At 40.3% G+C, this 22,039-nt stretch overlaps 1 protein-coding gene across 6 annotated transcripts in view; it reads right to left on the reverse strand.

Moving 5' to 3' along the window:
- BTBD9 (BTB domain containing 9) overlaps window positions 1-22,039 on the reverse strand; it is a 409,006-nt gene that overhangs the window by 104,085 nt on the left and 282,882 nt on the right. For all 6 annotated transcript variants that reach the window (XM_049092559.1, XM_025418641.3, XM_025418644.3 and 3 more), the window contains one exon: window positions 2,834-3,023. In XM_049092559.1, the coding sequence (XP_048948516.1) occupies window positions 2,834-3,023 (190 nt within the window). The remainder of the gene's footprint in view (window positions 1-2,833; window positions 3,024-22,039) is intronic.

Consider the following 22,039-nt stretch of genomic DNA (forward strand, 5'->3'; position numbering starts at 1 on the left):
AGTAACTGGACAAGCTAAGACAGACATGTGTAGGGGTGGATGGAGAAACAGGAGACAAACCTGTGTCAACAGAAGAAGTCAGATAATTCTTAAATGGCTTCATCTGAACTTTCTCCGATAGTGGAGTGACCACATCATATCTGGGCTGGGGAGATGGATGCAGGTGGGGAAGGAAGGGCCAGCTGGAAGTCTGGGAGATGAGGTAGAGAAAGAAAATAAAAGGTACAACTGTGGTAATAGCATGGGGATGGGGGAAGAGTGGAAGGCTTTGTGAGATATGCAGGAGCCAGTCCTGACAGAACTGGTTGAAGAGGGGAGGTGAGCGAGAGGAGTAAATTCAGACTGAGTTTTCAGCTCAGTCTAGGGATAGATGAGGGGTGCCACCGAATGAGATGGGGTATATCTCCAGGTGACTTGAGCAGGGAGAGGGGGATAATGAAATTCCATTTCTGACATGTTGGTGTGAGATGCACATGTCACATTGTTGGGGGTGGGGCTAGAATACCAGGTAAGCAGAAGAATACATGGGACATTAGAAGAGAGTGGGAAGAGCTACTAGGCTGCTAGTTTGTTCCATCTTCATTGATGAAAAGACTGGTCTTCAAATTAGAAATGGCACAACAAACATAATAAAGAGAAAATTGAAGCCCCAAATAGGTGAAGTGAAAGAAAGAATCTAGTCAATTTAAATGATTCCAAGTCTCCTGGCTCCGGTGAGTTACACACCATGCCTGCTGAAAGAAATTGCAGATGTAATCTCAGAGACACGATTGGTAATCTTCAAGAAACTGTGAAGACTATAAGGAGTGCCAGTGACAGGAGAAGGACAACTGTTCCCCAAATTTTAAAGTGAAGAAGGATAGACTGTAACGGGAAATATTCAGATAAGTTTCACACCATCTGTGTCAAAAATTCGAGAATGGCTTACTAAATAGATGGCCTATGATTGCTTTAGCTAATGGATGCAGCTGAGAAAAAAGGAAGGATGGAGTATTGTTTGCTATCTGACGGAGGTTTATTTGCACTGGTAGCTTGTCCAGACCGGTGAGGTTTATTTGCACTGGTAGCTTGTCCAGACTGGTGGTGGCTTCTCTTCCCCCTTTGTAAGCACAAAGCGCGTTTTGTGTGGTCTGCACTATGAAGGCATGCTTTCTCTATCTGCGTGATTTGTTGCCTATGTTACTCAACCCGTATGTGGCCCTTTATGAAAAGGGCTTGACTATTTATTATTTTTTTAAGATTTTATTTATTTATTCATGATAGTCACAGAGAGAGAGACAGAGAGAGAGAGAGAGAGGCAGAGACACAGGCAGAGGGAGAAGCAGGCTCCATGCAGGGAGCCCGACGTGGGACTCGATCCCGGGTCTCCAGGATTGTGCCCTGGGCCAAAGGCAGGCGCTAAACCGCTGCGCCACCCAGGGATCCCCGGACTTGACAATTTAAATGAAGAAATCCACAGTCTGAATTCTCCCAGAAATCCAGCATCATTCATCAGTGTGCCCTGGGACTAGCACGTTACATAACCTCTGTGGTTAGTTGCCTAAACATCAATAAACCTTTGCCTGTTAAAATCCTACTACCTTATTTTTTGTCTTTTTTTCTCTTTCTACACAATGACTTTAAGATGAGAATAGGAAATAACACAGCTAATGTGGTGGAGCATGATGGGGGGAAGACAGCCTCATCCAACCGGTATCTCTGTCCCTGGCAGGCTAAGATATAATGTAAAATACCTTATCTACTGTTAAACATAAATGTAAACATATAAATATATGTACATTAGATTTTCAGAGACCCTGGAACCTTCAGAAGAAAAGAAAAAAAGGGCAGCCTATTCAATACCCACATGGCTCTCTTGAACTAAAAGTATATCCTCCAGGGGATGTCACCAGTCTCACATTTCAAAATTATATGATCCTATAAATCAAGTAATGTTGGGTTAAAGTTCTTTTCTTGAAACAAAACAGAGGGATCCCTGGGTGGGGCAGCGGTTTGGCGCCTGCCTTTGGCCCAGGGTGCAATCCTGGAGACCCGGATCAAATCCCACATCGGGCTCCTGGTGCATGGAGCCTGCTTCTCCCTCTGCCTGTGTCTCTGCCTCTCTCTCTCTCTCTCTGTGTGACTATCATAAATAAATAAAAATTAAAAAAAAAAAAGAAACAGAACAAAATGAAAACAACCACCCAAAGTCCAGATTTTCATTAAGAAGATTTTTTGGGGGGATGCCTAGGTGGCTCAGTGGTTGAGTGTCTGCCTTTGGCTCAGGGCATGATCCTGGGGTCCCGAGATCGAGTCCCACATCAGGATCCCTGCAACGAGCCTGCTTCTGCCTGTGCCTGTGTCTCTGCCTCTCTCTCTCTCTCTCTCTGTCTCTCATAAATAAATAAATAAATCTTAAAAAAAAAAAAGATGTTTTTAGTACCAGGTCTCATATTCACATGTTCAGTTAATATATAAATTTACTGAAGTTGAAAATTAGTTTTGATTCTATATAACCTTTCTTGACATTACCCTCTACCCAACACAAACTGAGATTTATTTATTTTTTTTTTTTTTTTTTTTTTTTTTTTTTTTCAAACTGAGAGGTGAGTTGTACTCAGGGGGGGCCTCTAATCTAGTCCTTCTGCAAGCCTAATTTTGGTGTATCCTCCCACCAGAAGATTCAAACAAGCACCCTGTATCTCTTTGTCCCCTGCCCTACCCTGCTTCAATATTTAGATCAAAGAACAGAAATGTATCTTCACTGAAGTTACTGGGATCGTCATTATTCCAAAACAGAATTTGTTCGTGCATCTTCCATTTAAAAGTAATGAATGAAAAGGAATATTCTTACCGTATTGACCCGATCATGTATGGCTGTGCCAGTTGAACCACAATCGCACCACTTCCTAGCTGATGACATGTATAGCCAGAATCCCAATCGTAATTCTTGGTGTCGCCATTCAGCAAGGCATTCCGGCTTCGACTGACCCCTTCAATCACACTGGCACAATCGGCAATCGTTGCAACATTCTCCATGGGAACTGTGAGTCCAACACAAGATTCAGCATCAAGATAAGAGAAGCCAAATATATACTGATAGTGTGCTATGAACAAAATGAATTACTATCCGAAATCAACAATAAAGGGGAAACTTGAATATCCTGATTATCTCAAGACAGGAACACATTTCCCATGTCATATGGCTTCAAGAAAAAAAGTTGAATCTAAGATTGGAACAAATCAAACCACATGTAGTAATTAACCCTGAAGTATTTTACTATAAAGAAACATGATACCCCACATAAAATACAGAATTGATAAATACATTTCAAAATATTACTACAACGGGAAACTACGCATTAATTTACCTTAATGAACTACAGCTATCTACAAATAGAACAATTGAAAAACCAGAATAGTTTACCAAATAAAAAAATCTTGACTTCTAAAGAACCAAAAACCAGGGCACCTGGGTGTCTCAGTTGGTTAAGCAGCTGCCTTCAGCTCAGGTCACATGTCAGGTTCCTAGGACTGAGCCAGGCATGGGGTTCCCTGCTCGGCAGGGAGCCTGCTTCTCCCCCTCCCTCTGCCTTTCCTCCCTGCTCATGCTCTCTCCCTCTCTCTCAAATAAATAAATAAAATCTTAAAAAAATAAAAATAAAAACCCAAAACCCTTAAAACAAGAAAAACACACAATGTTGAGTGAAAAAAGCAAGGCAAAGCAAAACACAGTATGAGTTCATTTACAAACTTTTTAAGAAGGCAAAACTAAAAATATGCATTGTTTAGGAATACATACATAAATATAAAGCTAAAAAGGAAATCCAGGGAATTATTATATGAAATTCAGGATACTATGTCTAGAAAGAGGGTGATGAAATCTTGCAAGGACTCCCATCATTGGGTCCAAATAGTAGTTGATTTGATTGCGAAGAAGAAATCTTGGGTTGGGGGGCTTCAAAAGTACTGGTTTTGTTCTGTTCTTAAGTTAGGTGGTGTGTACATAGGCACTTGTTTTATTGGTATTCTCTAAACCATATATATTTATTGTATTCAGTAAATACAATAAATTTGTTTAGAGAAACATGATATATATAAATTCAGTGTTTTAGAATTCATAAAGCAGGAAGATGATCTAGGAAATGGTATCAATTCCTTTTCAGAATACTCAGTTGCCCTCAGCTATGATTTCTTTCCCTTTTTTGTTTGTTTGTTTACTATTCCAGGCATTTTAACACACAATGCTCTTTTCTTTGTTCATGAATTGCTGTATTTTGAAACGCCAGCTCTGTTTTGATTTGAGTCTCTCTCTCTACTTCAAATCCATATCAACCTACTCTTTTATAAAAGCCAAGGGTTTCCACAAAATGATAGCTATCTAATAATGATGTAGATTCTCTAAATACAGAGAAGAGAATAATAAAATTCTCTTGGGACCTCTTCTGTGCATTTACTAGTGTTGGGGTTTCAATTTATTATTCAACCCATTATCTACAATTAGGCCCAGCTATTTACATTCAAGATTTGTAACTTACTTTACATAATTTTAAAATAGGGTGGAAAAAAAGACAATTTCTCATTAGATATATACTGTACTTTTCAGTATATTATATACTCTCTGAAGAAAGAGGGAGGGTCAACAGTACTACAACCATGCCAAAACATTTCCACCTTTATAATGATGTGGAGTAAATAATCTTACATGTATCTCCTGCACGATGCATTTATTTTCCAAAACTGGGCATGCCTTGAGGCCTCATCTTACACAGCTTCACTAATTGCTTTGTTCTCTGCAGATGAGGAAGCCATCCACCAATAAAAAAGGGAGAAGGGGGGGGCACCTGGGTGGCTCAGTCGCTTGGGCACCTGCCCTCAGCTCAGGTCATGATCCTAAAGTCTTGGAATTGAGCCCCACATTGGGCTCCCTGCTCAGTGGGGAGTCTGCTTCTCCCTCTCCCTCTATGTTCTCTGTCTCTCAAATAAATAAATATATCTTTAAGAAAGGGGTGAGGGAGAAGGGGAAGGAGGAAGGGAGAGAGGATGGATTTCTGGTGAGGAATCCCTCAGCTATCAAGCTTAACTCCAAAGCAACAGGCAAACATATTGGTGAAATAACCTCTAAGGATAGTTTCCTCACAGAGAAGGAAGGGGCTCAGAAAGAAGTTCCTTGTGATTTGGAAAGACAAGAAAGGGCTATAGTTGGAGGCTAAGTCATGGTACTTCTATCTCATGCAAAAGGGGAAGTATTGGGTGATTTGGAAGGCAGAATTTAAGGAAGCAGCACAAGGTGCACAGTAAAGTGAGCTGAGACATAAAATAATACTGTAGATAGTAGCTTAGGCTGCAGTAACAGTCCCCATTCTCCCTTTCTACGGTGCATGTTTATTGTTTTTATTTTAAAATATTTATTTATTAGAGTATATTTACTTTTTGTGTACCCAATGTATTCAATGATGATCAGAAAAAGTGGTTCTGTGGGCACCTGGGCAGCTCAGTAAGTTAAGTGTCTGCCTTGGCTCAAGTCAGGAACCCATGGGATTAAGCACCGTGTGGGGCTCCCTGCTCAGCAGGGAGTCTGTTTCTCAGGCTCCCCCTGCTCCCATCCCCCAGCTCATGCTCTCTCTCTCAAATAAATAAAATCTAAAAAAAGAAAAGCAGTTCTGCTCATTGTATTACCCAAAGACCCAAGTGACAGAGGCTTTGAATTGATGTGAATTTTCTCAATTACAGCAGCAATGAGAAGAAAGTGAGCTAGGTCCTGGTTCTTAAGACTCATCTCTCAAAGTAACACACATCACCTCTCTCATGTTTGGGTGACCAAAGCAAGTCACAGGGCCTTACCTAACTTCAAAGGCAGTGGGAAAGTGCAAACCTGTTGTGTGCCCAGGAGAAGAAAAGGGAATGCTTGGTGAGCATTATTAACATTTACCACAAACATTAAACCAGGATGAAGGAAGTTTCATCAAAAAATAAATCTAGTCCATTCACGTAAAGAATAGAAAATATTGGGTAGCCCTGGTGGCGCAGCGGTTTAGCGCCGCCTACAGCCAGGGTGTGATCCTGGAGACAAGGGATCGAGTCCCATGTGGGGCTCCCTGCATGGAGCCTGCTTCTCCCTCTGCCTGTGTCTCTGCCCCTCTCTCTCTCTCTCTCTCTCTCTCTCTCTTTGTGTCTCTCACGAATAAATAAGTAAAATCTTAAAAAAAAAAAAAAAAGAAAAGAAAAAAAATATTTCAACCTGTAAACATGCCAAAAAATTTATTTATCTAAGTTTCCTGCTAAGGGACCTTTTGATTGCTACCACTGTTTACTTTGTGATTACAAAGGTGTCTTATGTACACGGGTAAGAGTTTCTTAAAGGAATACATAAGATATTATACAGGTGTATATGCATGAATTACACTCATGGCTACGAGTTTCCTTCAGTTTTCCTGGATATTGCCAAAGTACTCACCAAAGTGGCTGTAAAAGTTTACACTCTCAACTCACTGGTCCACATCCTTACCAACTCTTGGTAACATCAGACAGATGACTGTGACTTGATATTTGTTTTAGCTTTTCATTTTTGTTTGGTGAAGTTGTATGGTTTTGGTCTCCCCCCCCCCCCATACCCCCTCCCCTGGGATCATTCTCCACCGCTCTTCTGTAAACTATCTTTATCTTTTGTCTATTTTTCCACTGTTTTTTTCTTTCTTCTTTTTTTTAGAAATTTTGCTGTTGACTTTTTAAATTTTTTTAAAGATTTTATTTATTTATTCATGAGAGACACAGAGAGAGAAAGAGAGGCAGAGACACAGGCAGAGGGAGAAGCAGGCTCCATGCAGGGAGCCTGATGTGGGACTCGATCCCGGGTCTCCAGGATCACACCCTAGGCCAAAGGCAGGCGCCAAACTGCTGAGCCACTGGGGATCCCCCTTTCCACTGTTTCTTAATTGATTTGTAGGATACCAATCTTTGGTTGGTTTATGTTTTGAGATGAAATATTCATCTTTTCAAGATTAGTGCCTTTTTCCTTTCTTGTTTATAAATTCTTTCCTATCCTCAATTAATAAAGATATTTTCCCATATTTTATTCTAAAAGTTCTCAAATTTTGTTTTCCACGTGGGGTTCTTTGATCTATTTAGGATTTATTTCTGATCTATCACGTGTGACACAGAAAATCTACTTTCATCTTCTAATCTTTTTTCTTTTTCCTTTTTTTTTTTCATCTTCTAATCTTATGGTGAAGGCAATTTCCCCACCACCATTTAATGAACTCTTGCCCCCACTAACTTATGTTATTTCAGTCACACACACAGTTTTCATAGATATTCATGTCTCTTTTTAAGATTTGTGCCATGCTTCACTGATTTGCCTCGCCTTTTGCCTTTACTATGCTGCTTTAATTACTATAATTTTATAGTAATCTTAAAATCTGATCAATTGAACACCTTTGTTTCCTTGCCTTTCCCTTCTTCTTTTCCTTTTTTCTTACAAATTGTGTTTGATATTCTTGGCCCCTTCAGGAAAAATTTTCATTTTATCTATACTTTCAAATACAGTTGCATAAAAATTTTCATAGTAGGTCCTCTTTTTCATGCCACATATTTGGATTTGTACCTTTTCCTTCTTTTTTGAGCAGGCCTTTATAGCTGGTCTCATTTATTAGTGTTTTCAAAGGACCAACTTCTGGTTTTGTTGATTCATTTCCTACTGCAGTAAATTCTACTCTGTATTTTTAATTAATTAATTAATTAATTAATTAATTAATTAATTAATTATTGTGCGGAGGAGGCAGAGAACACATGAGCAGGTGCCTGTGTGACTGTAGTAGGGAGAGGGGGAGGGAGAGAGAATCTCAAGCAGGCTCCACACTCAGCACAGAGCCAGACATTGGGCTGGATTCCAGGACCCTGAGTTTATGACCTGAGCCGAAATCAAGAGTCCTGAAATTCAACTGAGCTGAGCGACCCAGGCACCCTTGTTCTTCTTTTCATTATTTCTTCCTTCAATTCCTTTTAAATTATCGTTTTGTTTTCTAAGTACTTGAAATGAAACTCATTAACCTTTCTTCTTTTCATACAGTTAAAACTTATTTATCCACACTTAACCAATTTATTCATCATTACTATTTTTTTTATATCCTCCTTTCTTTCTGTTTTTTTTTTTTTTTTATTCATGATAGGCACACAGTGAGAGAGAGAGAGGCAGAGACACAGGCAGAGGGAGAAGCAGGCTCCATGCACTGGGAGCCCGATGTGGGATTCGATCCCGGATCTCCAGGATCGCGCCCTGGGCCAAAGGCAGGCGCCAAACCGCTGCGCCACCCAGGGATCCCTATATCCTCCTTTCTTGATTCAACTTCCTTCTTTTTGAGACACGTCCATTAGTACTCAGCAAAGTCTCTGTTTGAAAGTGCATTTTGCCACCACTCTTGAAAAATAGGTTAATTGATACAGAACTCCTGGTTAAAAGCTGTTTTCTCTCAGCACTTTGATGATATTATTCCATAGTCTTCTGGTTTCTACTGTTATGTCTGCTAAAGTCTGCAATCCTTCTAACTTGTAATTGTTATTTGCCTACAATTAATTTTAAAGTTTTCTTCTTGGTTTTGATTTTTTTGCAATTTTACCTAACTTATACCTAGAGATAGATTAAATTTACCTTTCTTAGGACTCAATATGAGTATTTATGGCTTTTATCAAGTCTGGAAGATTTGGCCATTATTTCCCTGAATATTGATTCTCTCACCTTCTCTGTTTTTTCTTTCTTTTTAAGATTTCATTTATTTATTTGGCAGAGGGAGTGCACAAGCAGGGGGAGTGGCACACAAAGGGAGAGGGAGAAGCAGACTCCCCGCTGAGCATGCAGACTGATGTGGGGCTCCATCCCAGGATCCCCAGTTCATGACCTGAGCCGAAGGCAGACACTTAACCAACTGAGCCACCAAGGTGCCACTCTATTCTTTTCCTTTTTTTCTTCTTGAACTCTTACTGGACCTCTGTTGGAACTTTTCATTCTGTCCTCCCTGTTTCTTAACCTTCCTTTCATTTTTCTCTCTATACCTCTTTTTGAAGCATCCTGGGAAATTTCTTAATTTAAATTACTATTTGTGTTCACACATTCTCTTTAGGTGTGTCTAATCTGCTGTTCAGCCTGTCCACTGAGTTATTGAAATTTCACTATAAACAAAAACTACACAGTATTGAAAAATAATTAACTAGAGCTATGTGTATCAACCAGGGTCAGTCTCACAAAGAAAACTGGTTAAGGAGAGAGCACGTCAGGAAAATACATGAAGCATGATTCCACTTCTGTCATTTAGTGATACATGCTTGTGTGGTCAACTCAGAAAGGACATCCAGGGGAACAGTGGATGCTGAAATTCAGGAAGAGAGTAGGGAAGCAACTGGGAGAGAAGCACATACAGGGCTTTAGAGGTTTGGTAGTAGTCTACTCAGCATAGTGGTCAGCATGCCAGGGCTCCTACTTCCCAAACTTCACATATATATTTTTTATGTTCTTTTGTACATATGGAATTTTGTGGTTTTTTTTCAAGTTTCACAGTTTTTAACACTGTTTTTATGAAGATCTGAAAGATGGCAAGCCTCTGAAAGGATAAAACCCTTTATGATTATTTGAACACTGATAACCTCTGTAGCATCTACTAGGTTCTTGCCACTTGTCTTTGTGGACTTTTCCTGAGTCTGTCAATCTCCATCTATGCAACCTTACTGCTTCACAACTTTATCCCTAGATAATGTGATTTTTAACTAGTGGTCAATTAGCGTAGCAGCATCGGAGATTATCACAAAATCATCACTGATACAGTTTCAAGCTCTTTGGAAAACAAGGCTGGGATAAATGCTAAGAATTCTTTTGCTATAGACACATTTATAAGTGGGTTTATTCAAGAAGACTCTTTCAGTCTCTAAAACTTTCTCTAAGCAAAACTGCCCTCCGGTTTTCTGGAATCTTGAGGTAGTCTAACTATATCTGCTACATTGTAGAATTGTGCCTTCTTACCAAAGAATCTTGTATCTCTGAGCTGGAGGATACAATACCACTTTGATCTTGGCATAATTATTCACTAATGTTTATTAGTCAAAGTTTGGATCTACAAAATGTGTCCAAAACAGACACACACAGACATATCTCAACATACACATAGAGAGATGAACTGTATCAGTGAAATCTATCCCAAGTCCCAAATTTCCTTTTAAGAAATAGCTTTTGCTGGAACTCTTGATAAGCAACTGTACCTCCTAATAAGATCTACAAGATCAAAAGATTACCACTGTTCTTAATTCTCATTCCTACTTTTTGATAATGAGTCAAATTATCAGTATAATGACTAAACCGTATCAACTAATGGAAAGAAGAAAACAGGGATTTAGGCATAAACACAATGGACAAGGACCTTTTATAAACAACCAAGATAACACCATCATTCCAGCACTGTGCCAATTATTACTATCCAGACCAGTATGTCAATCTGATTTAATGTGATAATCAGATTTGGAATGTGAGGGGCAGCCCCGGTGGCGCAGTGGTTTAGCGCTGCCTGCAGCCCAGGGTGTGATCCTGGAGACCCTGGATCGAGTCCCACGTAGGGCTCTCTGTATGGAGCCTGCTTCTCCCTCTGCCTGTGTCTCTGCCTCTCTCCCTCCCACCCCCGTGTCTCTATGAATAAATAAATAAAATCTTAAAAAGAAAAAAGATTTGGAATGTGAGTTTCATAAGGGCAGGAGCTTTCCTTTGTTTCACTGCTCTAGTCTCAACCGTCAAGAAACAGTGTTTAGCATATAGTAGGTGTTAGATAAATATCTGCTGAATGAATGATTTAGAATCAGAAAAAAAGGATGCTTATGTAGGTTGTGGTACTTAACCTTAACACAGTTCCTCACCAAAAGCTAGAAAAGCTAAAAGTTACTGAATAAAGCAGAAACAAAAAATGCTTTCTCAGTAAAAGTTTTCTTAGAAAAGTAAAGTATGATCAATCTCTGGGTCTTGACCTAAACATTAAAAAGAAAACAAATATGTCCAGTGCAGAAGAGCTGCTATATAAGCATTACACGCACCCTCAGCCCTCTCGACTTCTCCTTTCCTAAAAGTTTATCCCATAATATTCAAAGCTTGGTCACTCACGGTAGACTAAAACATTTGCTGATGGAGAAACCATTTTGGGGAGAGGAGGAATGTATATAACAGTGCGGCTTTTAAAGAACAGAAAAGCTCTTTTAGGCCTGTGGGGAGAGCTCTCTGCTTTAGTTATACCACAGGAGCCCCTCCAGAAGAGGTTGGTTCTAAAAGTCACTGCTGGGCTTAGTAACACATAGAGACCACTTTTTTCCCAATTTCAGCAGAAAAGAATTCTGCTATTAACTCCTCTTCCTAGAAACACAAACTGCAGCTTGCCTGGTTGAACAGTCTAATAAAAACATGATGGTTTGAATAAGTTTTGCGGGTGTTTTTTTTTTTTTTTTGTGGGAAAGTTTAGGGAGTGACTCTGACTGCAAAGCACAGAAGGTGGTGTTACTGTTTTTCTTCTTCACAGGGCCAAGCCACTCCCCATTTGAATGTTCATTACAGTCTTTCATATGCATCTGATAAATTTATTAAAAACGCCATCTGGATGGGACTTGGCTTTGTACTGTGTTTCTAGTCTTCCAGTTTCCTCCCTTGTCCCCATGGAATTTCTGCCCCAATTTGCGTCACTTTGTTTACAAAACCATACTGCCAAAATCCAGCATCTCCTGTCTGTCTCTCTCTGGTTTTCCTTCACCATCCTTCAGCTACATACCTATTACCATAGCCTATGTTATGAGCAAAAGGCAAAAGGGGAACTGCCCGGGCAGAAATTACTTTTCCCTCTCCATGCACATAGCAATTCTGCTCAGACAAATTTAATTTGCTGCTTCTGAATGCAAAAGTTGCATGTTAACAAAGTGTATACATTCTGCAAGTATATTAATATTGGGATGACTCAGACTGTGAGGAGCTGCAGAAAAAGTGATCTGAAAACAATTTTACTGCTTTCTGTTCATACGCTGCACCAGGGGTGGCCAACAGCTTGCCAGTAAATTTAATTCTGGAGTAATAAATTTTTTAAAAGGCAGTATTACTTCACTTGGACATGACCTGAGGGCCACCTATACAAGCTCTATTTAAAGATAAGACTGACATGTTATTCAACTGTCTCCAGAGATCACCTCTGAGAGGTTGGCAGGGGGACCCACATGAAGTGGTTTTTTAAAAATGAAATAACACTTAGCACTTGCAGAGGACTGTCATCTTTATAAACCGTTCTTGTGTTAGGCTTCATTCAATGTTTCCCTAGCTGTTTTTATTACCAACTGTTTTCTAATAGCACACTGGTCTATGCAGCAAACATATGCTTAATAGTCTTGGAATAAATTCTTCTCCATTGACAAGATGTTCACAAAGAATTTCTTTCACTACTAAGGCTATTAAAGGCTATTAGCTTAAGATCACACCTAGATATTCCCCTACACACACACACACACACACACACACACACACACACACACTTTTTTTTTTTTTAAGAGAGAGTACATGGAGCAAGCGGGAGGGCGGAGAGGAGGAGAGGGAGAGAGAACCTTAAGTAGGCTCCCAGCATTGAACCTGATCTCAGGATTCTGAGATCATGACCTGAGCCAAAATCAAGAGTCAGATGCTTAACAGACTGAGCCATTGAGGTGCCCCTAAGGTATACTTTTTTTTTTTAAAGGGGGACTCACCCTAGGACCTATCCCCAAGCCTATATAGGCACTTACTGCTGACCACACAAACTTCCAACCAAACTGCAATCCAACCATTGGTCAAGTAATTCAAAGGAAAAAATACCTACAGCTATTCTATCTTAACAGCTATAAAAGAACGATATCTAATTAGAGCACAAGCCCACCATTCTTGGAAACTATCAAAAAGCTACCAAGATGTATTCTACAACACTGGCACTAAGTTATGTTAATTCCTAGTTTTATCTATCAGGTTAAAAAAAAAATCACTTTTCAATCACATTACATTACATTGCTGAAGAGAAACCACTGAGTATGACATGCAACTTTTAAACTCCTTCCCCAAATTTCCCCCCAGTTCCCATATCCGTGAGAGGGATGCTTCCTAACACAAACCCAAAGGGTTCAGATGGGAGTACCTCTCTGGACCTATTGGGGAAGCCCTTAGGAAGAAAGCAGACCATGCCTTTTGAATGCTGCAGCCTTCTTCCCATTCCTCTGTGCCTCTTTTTCTTTTCTCTTTGCTTTCACTCCCATCTGTTTTAGGTAGTATGAATCTCTGTGCTCTCATCATTCCTGTTCTAGCTCCACTTCTGAGACTATCAAGGTTGCCCAAATCATGCCATCTCCTGAGACTGTATGGACTTTGACAGTCATGCTGGGCTCCATTTAGCCAGTGAAAGGAGGAGGTAACACTTCCAAACTTCAAATGCCCCGCTGCCTGGCCCCTTCCCCAAACATATGCAAACTTTATAAGGTCACAGTCTCAAACACTCTAGAGGTAACAGCAGCCTTCCAGAAGATGAAGGTGAGAAATCAGAGGTGGTTATCCCAGGGCCAAGGTGAGGTGGGTGGGGCCAGTGGATCTCAAAGGTACAAGTTCACTAGGATCAGTGGATTCTCTACTCACACTGGGGCCTTTGAAGGAAAGCGTGGTCCAGAACTAACTGTTTAAGAGGTTTACTCTCTTATGTGGGGAGGTTTTAGCTCTGAATGCTGGAGGTTTTAGCTGTGAAAATCTTCAATTCAAAAAGACCTTAAAGAATTGAGCATCAGATGTTTAACAGCAGTAACCACTGCAGTGTATCAAAAAGAGATAACACTCTGTGAGGCCTTGAAATTTAGGACAAAGGCATATTCAGGTGTAAGAAAAAAGACATCCCAAACATCCAACTATATGTTTGAACTAATAGGCAATATCTCATTGGGGTGATTTTTTTCTTTTCTCTGGACATAATCTATCAGAGAAAAGACTACATCTGCCCCCTATATCAGGGCAAGTTATTCAAGCTGATACTGGGGGAGAGGGGAGGATACCGAACATACTGAGTCATTGAAAATGGTTTTGTAATTTTTGAAAACTTTCAAAAAAATTACAAAGTTTAATATAAAAGGTGTTTTTTTCTATGAGTAATATAAGTTTTACATGTTTATTTTTCCTTATGTCCTAAAAGATGTTGAAATCAACAGAATTATTTTTGTTCCACACTATGGGTTGAAAGGTCTCATTAAGCCACAAGGATTTTATGACTCAAGATCAGAGATGTTAACACAGACTGGGGGAATGTTCCACATTCATGCTGGGCACAGAATGAAGGATATGCAAAAGGCTTTTTCAAAGCCCCACAAAAGAAGTAGTGGTTTACTCAGTACTTTTTGTAAGGAAGTTTTTGTTCTTGTTTTTTTTTTTAACTAAAGTTTTTGTTCTTTTTTTATGTTTTCTTTAATAAAGAAGTAGCTTTTCTTTTTATTATAAGCTGAAGGATGTATTTGGTTCAAACTCTAACAATTTTCAGTCAGAATGATTCTGGGATCATGGATAACTCTTTGAGTCTTTTTTTTTTTTTTTTTTTAATTTATGATAGTCACAGAGAGAGAGAGAGAGAGAGAGAGAGAGAGGCAGAGACACAGGCAGAGGGAGAAGCAGGCTCCATGCAGGGAGCCCGACGTGGGACTCGATCCTGGGTCTCCAGGATCAGGCCCTGGACTGAAGGCGGCGCTAAACCGCTGAGCCACCCGGGCTACCCACTCTTGAGTCTTAAGATCTTAAATATTTCTTTAAAATGCATCAAAAACTATAAAATTTGAGTTTTTACTAAAAGCTGTGTCAGTAGTGAGGAGCCCTGTACATTGTACAGAAAAAGTCTTGATTGGATCTGTGACAAGTATGTTCCTATAATTCCGCTTTGGCAGAATCTTTCTGCCACACCTTTTGGAGGCAGAGAGAAAAAGATTGGAGAGAATGCCAAATTCTCACATGTTTTAGTTCCCACAAACCATTTTAGACTGAATTGTGTGAGAAGAGAAGAATCTCTGAGAATCTCAAGGGAGCAAGACTGGAATTTAGAAGAAACAGACGGGTAAAGGGAAGTCTCAACTTCTGAATATTAGGCTCTCAGAACAGAGACTCTGTAATCAAACCACACAGGATGCCTGATGGGAAATCATGATCCTGGGCACTCTCCCTGTTTTAGCCTGAGGGACCAGCCCAGGGCTGTAGGGAAGCTGAGAGCAGTCCCCTGGGTGAGGTGGAGGTAATGTCTCCTAAAGGCTGAACCTGGGGTCCCTGAGAAAATCTGGCTACCTGGCTTCAAAGACTGACAATCAGTCTTCCAGGTGACCTGGAACAATTCTATTCATACCTCTAAGTAAAGCAGTTATCAGGGGGAAAAAAAAAGCCTCAGCAAAACATACAATGTATACTACCTTCTGAAGGCCAAAGTTAATCTAGACTGAGGAAACAGAATCATGCTGTATTTTCCAGTAGACTTTGTGTGATGAAAAAATTTTTTGTCTAAAATACAATAAAAGTAATTTTTAAAAAAGAGCCTTTTGCTAGTATTTTCGATGCTTCTTTTAATGGTTTACACTTAGTGCTTTGGGAAATGAAAAACGGGTACAAGCATTTTTTTTAAGGATTTTATTTATTATTTGAGAGAGAAAGGGAGTGTGTGTGTGTGTGTGTGTGTGTGTGTGAGAGAGAGAGAGAGAGAGAGCGCGCACGCAAGCACAAGCAGTGGGAAGAGGTAGAGAAAAATGGAGAAGTAGACTTTCTTCCGAGTAGGGAGTCTGACATGGGGCTTGATCCTAGGACCCTGGGATCATGATCCAAGCCCAACGCAGACACCCAACTGACTGAACCACCCAGCCACCCCGGGTGCAAATATTTTTAAATAAACTTTATTATGAATATTGTCAAGCCTGACTATTAAGAAGCATCTGATGTCTGAGTTCTAGCTCTCTTGATATCACATCTACACACTTGAATTCTAAGAGGGGAAATGGCTGCTTTCTCTTGCCTTACTTCAGCTCTGACGTCCACTGGACCAGGCCGTGGACTGGAATGCAGACACCCGAAGAACTACTCTTGCTTTTTAGGCTATCTCGAGGAGGGCATTTAATGGCCCTGGAACTCGGTCTATTTACTAAGAAAGAGAATAATCTCTTCTTCTCTCTACCGTATGAATATTGACTGAATAAACTAGATGTTTACAAAAGCACCTTGAAAATTTCAGAGACACACAAGGCCCATGATTGGTACTTCCTTAACCCCATGAAAGGAGCCATGTTTTTGCCCATGCGGAATGGGTAGATGCGACCAGCATTTCAGGAGTCTGGGTATCACATAAGAGGGGAGACTTCGATTCCCATGAGCCACTTCATAACTGTAAAAGAATAGGGGACAAGGGAAGGAAGAACCAATAACAATTCTACTGACCTGCAAAAACTGTTAGTACCTGCTAGTGTAATATGCAGCTGGCAGTTTCAGAATAACGAAGAAAGCAATTCTTTCTGGTCGATATTTGCTGGGGACGGCAATTTCTGACCTACTGAATCAGATCAAGATCATCTGAGTCATTAGGCCAAAAAAGCCTCTTTGTGCTAATGGTACAGTGGCTAGCAGGTCTCTTTTCATGAAACTAAGGGGTCTGCCTGCAGCCTGCCTTCTAAGAGAGTCACTGCTTTGTGGTTTCATGAGCTATCACAATTGAATGAGCAAATAAAAACACATTAAAAATATCGCAGACACAAGTGGGCTTGTAATTTATCAGTGAGTCGGATGTGGCAAATGCCACGTGGCTGCACCACTCTTCCTGGGGGAAGGCAGGAGGGAAACAAGGAGAGATGGGAGGAAGAGGGAGAGGAAAGGTTTCCTACAGTATTTAGATGGTCTTCAAATGTTCATAATTTCCTTAGGGTGTGCTTGTTGCCAGGTTGACAGATGTTGCTGGAAAAACCTGTACTATTCTGAAGAAAGGCTAACCTTTCAAGAGCGGGAGCGGGGGAGGGAGGCAGCCCACACATTCGGTGAAGAGATGACATTAAACCGGACAGCAAACTACCCTGAGCATGCTGGATCTTTGAAAGGCTGTGTGATAACACTGCCAAAGAGAACTGTCCTGGGAAAAATCTCATTTCACCATGGCTTTCCCTGCAATGAGTTTAAATTAGTTTTTAAAGCTAAATATTAGAATGCCCTAGACAAGTAACTGATTATTAATTATTGCTTTTTTAAACTGTTGTGACTCTGAGTGGTAACACTCCCCTAAGAGAAGTCATGGATTACACTCTCTCCTAAGCACTTGTCCACTTTCTTTTTCATTCTTTCTTCCTTGCTGTACTTTATGCATGAAGAGAAATGGCTTCTTCAAAGCGAACTGCCAATGATCTTAACACAGACTTCCCAACTGGGTGCAAACTCACATGCTTCTTCTGCTTGCTTGGCTCTTGACATTTCCTAAAGAGAGCCTCCCAGCAGAAGATCAAGTACGCTGAGCATTAATTTATGGGACAAAATGGCACTTCTACAAAGCCCTCGTCCTTTACCACCAGATAAAAGGGAAGAAAGCATGTTAGGGCTTGCCTGTTTAAGATCTTAAGTCCATCATTCAGTGCCATAGAATCAGCAGTAGAAGTAGGAAGAGCTAGGGCTGGTAAGGAGAGGGGAAAGCCGAGCATGGTAAGACCTCCCTTTTCAACACACACTGCCTGTGTCCTCTCCCTGAGGAGGGCTGCGGCTCCTTCTCCACTTTGACATGGCTTTTCTTGCATTCCCAACTCTGAACCTCCTGCTCAAAACTCCACTCAAAACTCAAAACTCTTGCTTGTTAATGTTGACCATTAGTCATTTCTTCCTGTGCTCTGGCAACACCCAGTGTTTTTTCCCTCAGTTCTGATTAAGGAGCAAGTCACCTAATGTCTTCTCATGGAAGGCAGATTAACCAACCTACCCTTTTAAAGATTAACAGTAATGTGCCAGAAGGAAAATTATACCTCTAGCATGAAAATCTGCAATTGGGGAACCATTTTACAGGATCACATTCATTTATATCAATTATCTTGTTTATCAAAGACCATGAAAACCAAACTGGTAGTAAGAAGTTACAGAGTGCACTGTGAGGAATAATTAGGTCTTACCCTCCCCAAGGCCGATAGCAGTTTACCACTTTATTTTGGGAGGTGATGTTTACAGTGTCTGTTTTACAACTCTCTTCACATTAACTTTCAAATGTCAAAAGCAGGCAGTTAATTGTTTATTATACAAAATGTCACAAATGTAAAATACTGAGGCATAAAATTATTATAACCGATCTATCACAAGAAATCCTGCCTTTTAGATTTTATAGGATGTTTGTCAGTCTCTGGATCTCAGCTTAACTGCCATTATATGGACAGCGTGTGCCAGGTAGTCACTGTCTGACAAACAATGTTCTCTGCATGCCCTGTGTTCTCGGCCAGATGAGAAATAAAAATAACATGATATGAGAATTACCATTATGGTTTAAAATGATATGTATTAAGAACAATAGGAGATGTTAGAATCGTGATGTCACGTGTCCTGATTTCATTCTTGCTGAGAATGAGATTCAGAGAATCATGATGCAGTTATCACAGTGGTCTGAGCTCACAAGGGTAACTGTGCAACCGCTCACGTCCTCTAAAGCCTCTGGGCACTGACACCTACACTCTGTGTCTGCTCCAGAAACTCTCCATCATAGAATATGTACCAAATCACCTGCAAAATTTGCAGAGACTGAATCCCCTCCCTCTGCTACCCACAATCCCAATCTTGCCAAAACCATCCCTTTTGGTAATCTCTTTGTCTTTAGGCTCAAGGAACCCATTTTCTTCTCTAGAGCCATAAGAATCAGACAGATGGAAAGGAGAAGAGGAAAGAAGAGAGGAAGAAGGAATAAAATAAAGCAGTGTATTTCTATGGGGAAGAAAAAGAGAGCCCGGGAAACTGGTTGGGATTGGAGTGGGAGTGAGGCCAATACGTCTCCTTTATAATCTATTAGGTACAATTATACCACACAATTTTTGTGGCTAAAATTAAGTTAAATGGGTGAATGGATGAAAATAGTTACTAGTTGACCATGGAACTCCTGTTTATAGCATCCAGTACATGATGGAAAACATACCATTTTGCACCCATGGTAGGTTAACCTTCCCTGGTATTACTAAGGTTGTAAATATCTGTGAATTTGCTTGGCTAATCTACTTAACAAGTGAAACACTGGTAAGAAACCCATAGCTACCATAGCTCATCAAGCCATTGAATTATAGTTAGAAAATAACCTTGAGAACCACTCAGTTCAAGGAATAAATAATTTATATCTAATTTCATATTGCTCCAGAAAACAGAAACATGGGGAAAGCTGCTTATTTTGTTTTTTTAAAAAACATTTATTTGACAGAGAGAGAGAGCGCAAGAGAACACAAGCAGTGGGAGAAGGAGAGTACAAGCAGAAGGAGCAGGAGAAAAAGAAGCAGAAGAAAGAGAAGCAGGGAGCCTGACACAGGGCTTGATCCCAGGACCCTGAGATCCTGACTTGAGCCCAAGGCAGTTGCTTAACCAACTGAGCCACTCAGGCAACTTTTCTTTTTCTTTTTCTTTTAAAGATTAAAAATGTTATTTATTTATTTGAGAGAGAGAGAGAACATGAGCAGAGGGGAAAGACAGAGGGAAAAGGCAGACTCCCCACTGAGCAGAAGCCCAATGTGGTGCTCCATCCCAGGACTCTGAGATCATGAGGCAGACACTTAACCAACTGAGCCACCCAGGCACCCCTCTTCAAGTCATTTTAATATAACTTTGGTAGTAAAATGACTTATAGATGGGTCAAGAAAAGAAATTTACAGGCCCATTTTATTTAAGAAAATAGGGGTAGGGGCACCTGGCTGTCTCATTTGGAAGAGCATGTGACTCTTGATCTCAGGGTCATGAGTTTGAGTCCCATGTTGGATATAAAGATTACTTAAACAAACTAATTTAAAAAGGAAGGAAGGAATCAAGGAAGGAAGAAAGAGAAAAAGAAAATAAGGTGTAAAAATTCTAAAATAAATATTAGCCAACACCAAATCCAATAATTAGTTAGAAAATACATCATGTCCGAGCAGCAGTTATCTTAGGAATGCAAATATGTGTCATCAGAGCATCTATTATTTCAACGGATTAAAGAAAAAAAGCCTCTGAGTGATTCTGAGCAAAGGCGCGTTCCAACAGGATTACTTTTGCTGGAGTCGGAGAACAATGAGAAGGACCAGAGAAAGGATGCTGGCAGAGCCAGGAGTCCTTTATACAACAAGTCATATATATATAACAAGATTATACAACAGTCAGACGTGGTGGTGGCTTGCACCAGGGTGGTAGCAGCAGCAGTGGCAAGTAACTCATTAGCAATGAGAGAAACGCAAATCGAACAACAATGGGAGACCACCTCATGGCCATCTGAAGGGCAAAGAGTAGAACAGCCACCTTAGGGGCTGAGGTAAAAGTGTGGGGCGGAAAAGCACTCTCGTGCACTCCAGATGGTGGGAATGTGAATTGGCAGCAATTGCACAGGAAGGTAATCTGGTAGTATGGAGCAAAATTAAAGATGTGTGCTTTAGTGCTCAGGGATCATACTTTTGAGTACAGGTCCCAGAGAAATCCCCATGCAGGTGCAAAGATAGATATGAGGACATTCCATCACAGCAGCATTGTTTCTGAGAGCAGGAATCTGGAGGCAATCTAGGTATCCAACCAAGGGGGAATGAATAAATGAAACAGGTAAGATCGCAAAAGTACCTGCCTTACAAGATGGTGGTGAGGGTTAGCCGATTTTATAAAAGAGCTTAGAATAATGTCTGGCAAATAGTAAAGACTATATATGTAAATATGTTTATAATTATGATGATGGAGGGATCCCTGGGTGGCGCAGCGGTTTGGCGCCTGCCTTTGGCCCAGGGCGCGATCCCGGAGACCCGGGATCGAATCCCACACATCGGGTTCCCGGTGCATGGAGCCTGCTTCTCCCTCTGCCTGTGTCTCTGCCTCTCTCTCTCTCTCTCTGTGACTATCATAAATAAATAAAAATTAAAAAAAAATTATGATGATGGAATACTAAGTTACATTAAGAAGCAGTATGTATAAAGCTCAAAAACGTAATACTGCTTGAGAAAAGTATAAAAAAGAATGAGATTTATAGCATAAAAACATTTTTGAAAATTAAAACACATATACAAAACCTGCCAACATTATAAATTTTACAAATTATATGTGCATATTGAGGATATAACCAAACATACTAGAGACACTGTCATAGAGGAGGGGAACAGAAGCAGGGGTTCACAGCAAAGAGGAAACATACATAAAAAAGGAAGCCTTGCTTGGATCAATGAGGATAATGCATTAATGATCTGAGGTATATGATTAACCCAATTATCTGCACGTAAAAGATGCTTGTTTAAAAACAAAACAAAGCAAAAACCAAACAGATCATTAAGTTAATTTTTTCATTTTATAGCTGAGAACTCTGAGCCTCAGAGAGATGATGTCTTATTCATTATACAACAAATCAGCAGCAGGGACCCAGAATCTGGGCTACTCTTCTGGTCCTCAGAATGCAACACATCATTCTGTCCATCTATCCATTCAGTAAATAGTTACTGAGTATTGGGATTCCACACGCTGGGTATACAGCAGTGAGCAAAACAGGCATAGTCCTTCCTATTAAGAAATCACGTGAATAAACTGTATAGTTACAAATGAAAGTAAGAACTTTGGAAAGAACAAAAAATCTATTAGTATCATACAAAGAAACTTTACCTAAACTGGGGGTAGGAGGTTGGGCAAAATTTTTCCTCAAAAGTGACACTGAAGCTGAAATTTAAAGGATCAACAGGAGGTTACGGAGATAAAGTGGGTGGGGTTATGTAATGAGGTGATGGGAAGAGAAGTATCAGAGAGAATGGCAAGTACAAGGCCAGGTGGCCAGAGAATGTGCTGTGTCATCTGGATCAGAAAGAAGTCCTGTGGCATGAGTAGTAGAAG

This window comes from Canis lupus, chromosome 12 (assembly GCF_003254725.2).
Source record: "Canis lupus dingo isolate Sandy chromosome 12, ASM325472v2, whole genome shotgun sequence".
Lineage (NCBI taxonomy): Eukaryota > Metazoa > Chordata > Mammalia > Carnivora > Canidae > Canis > Canis lupus.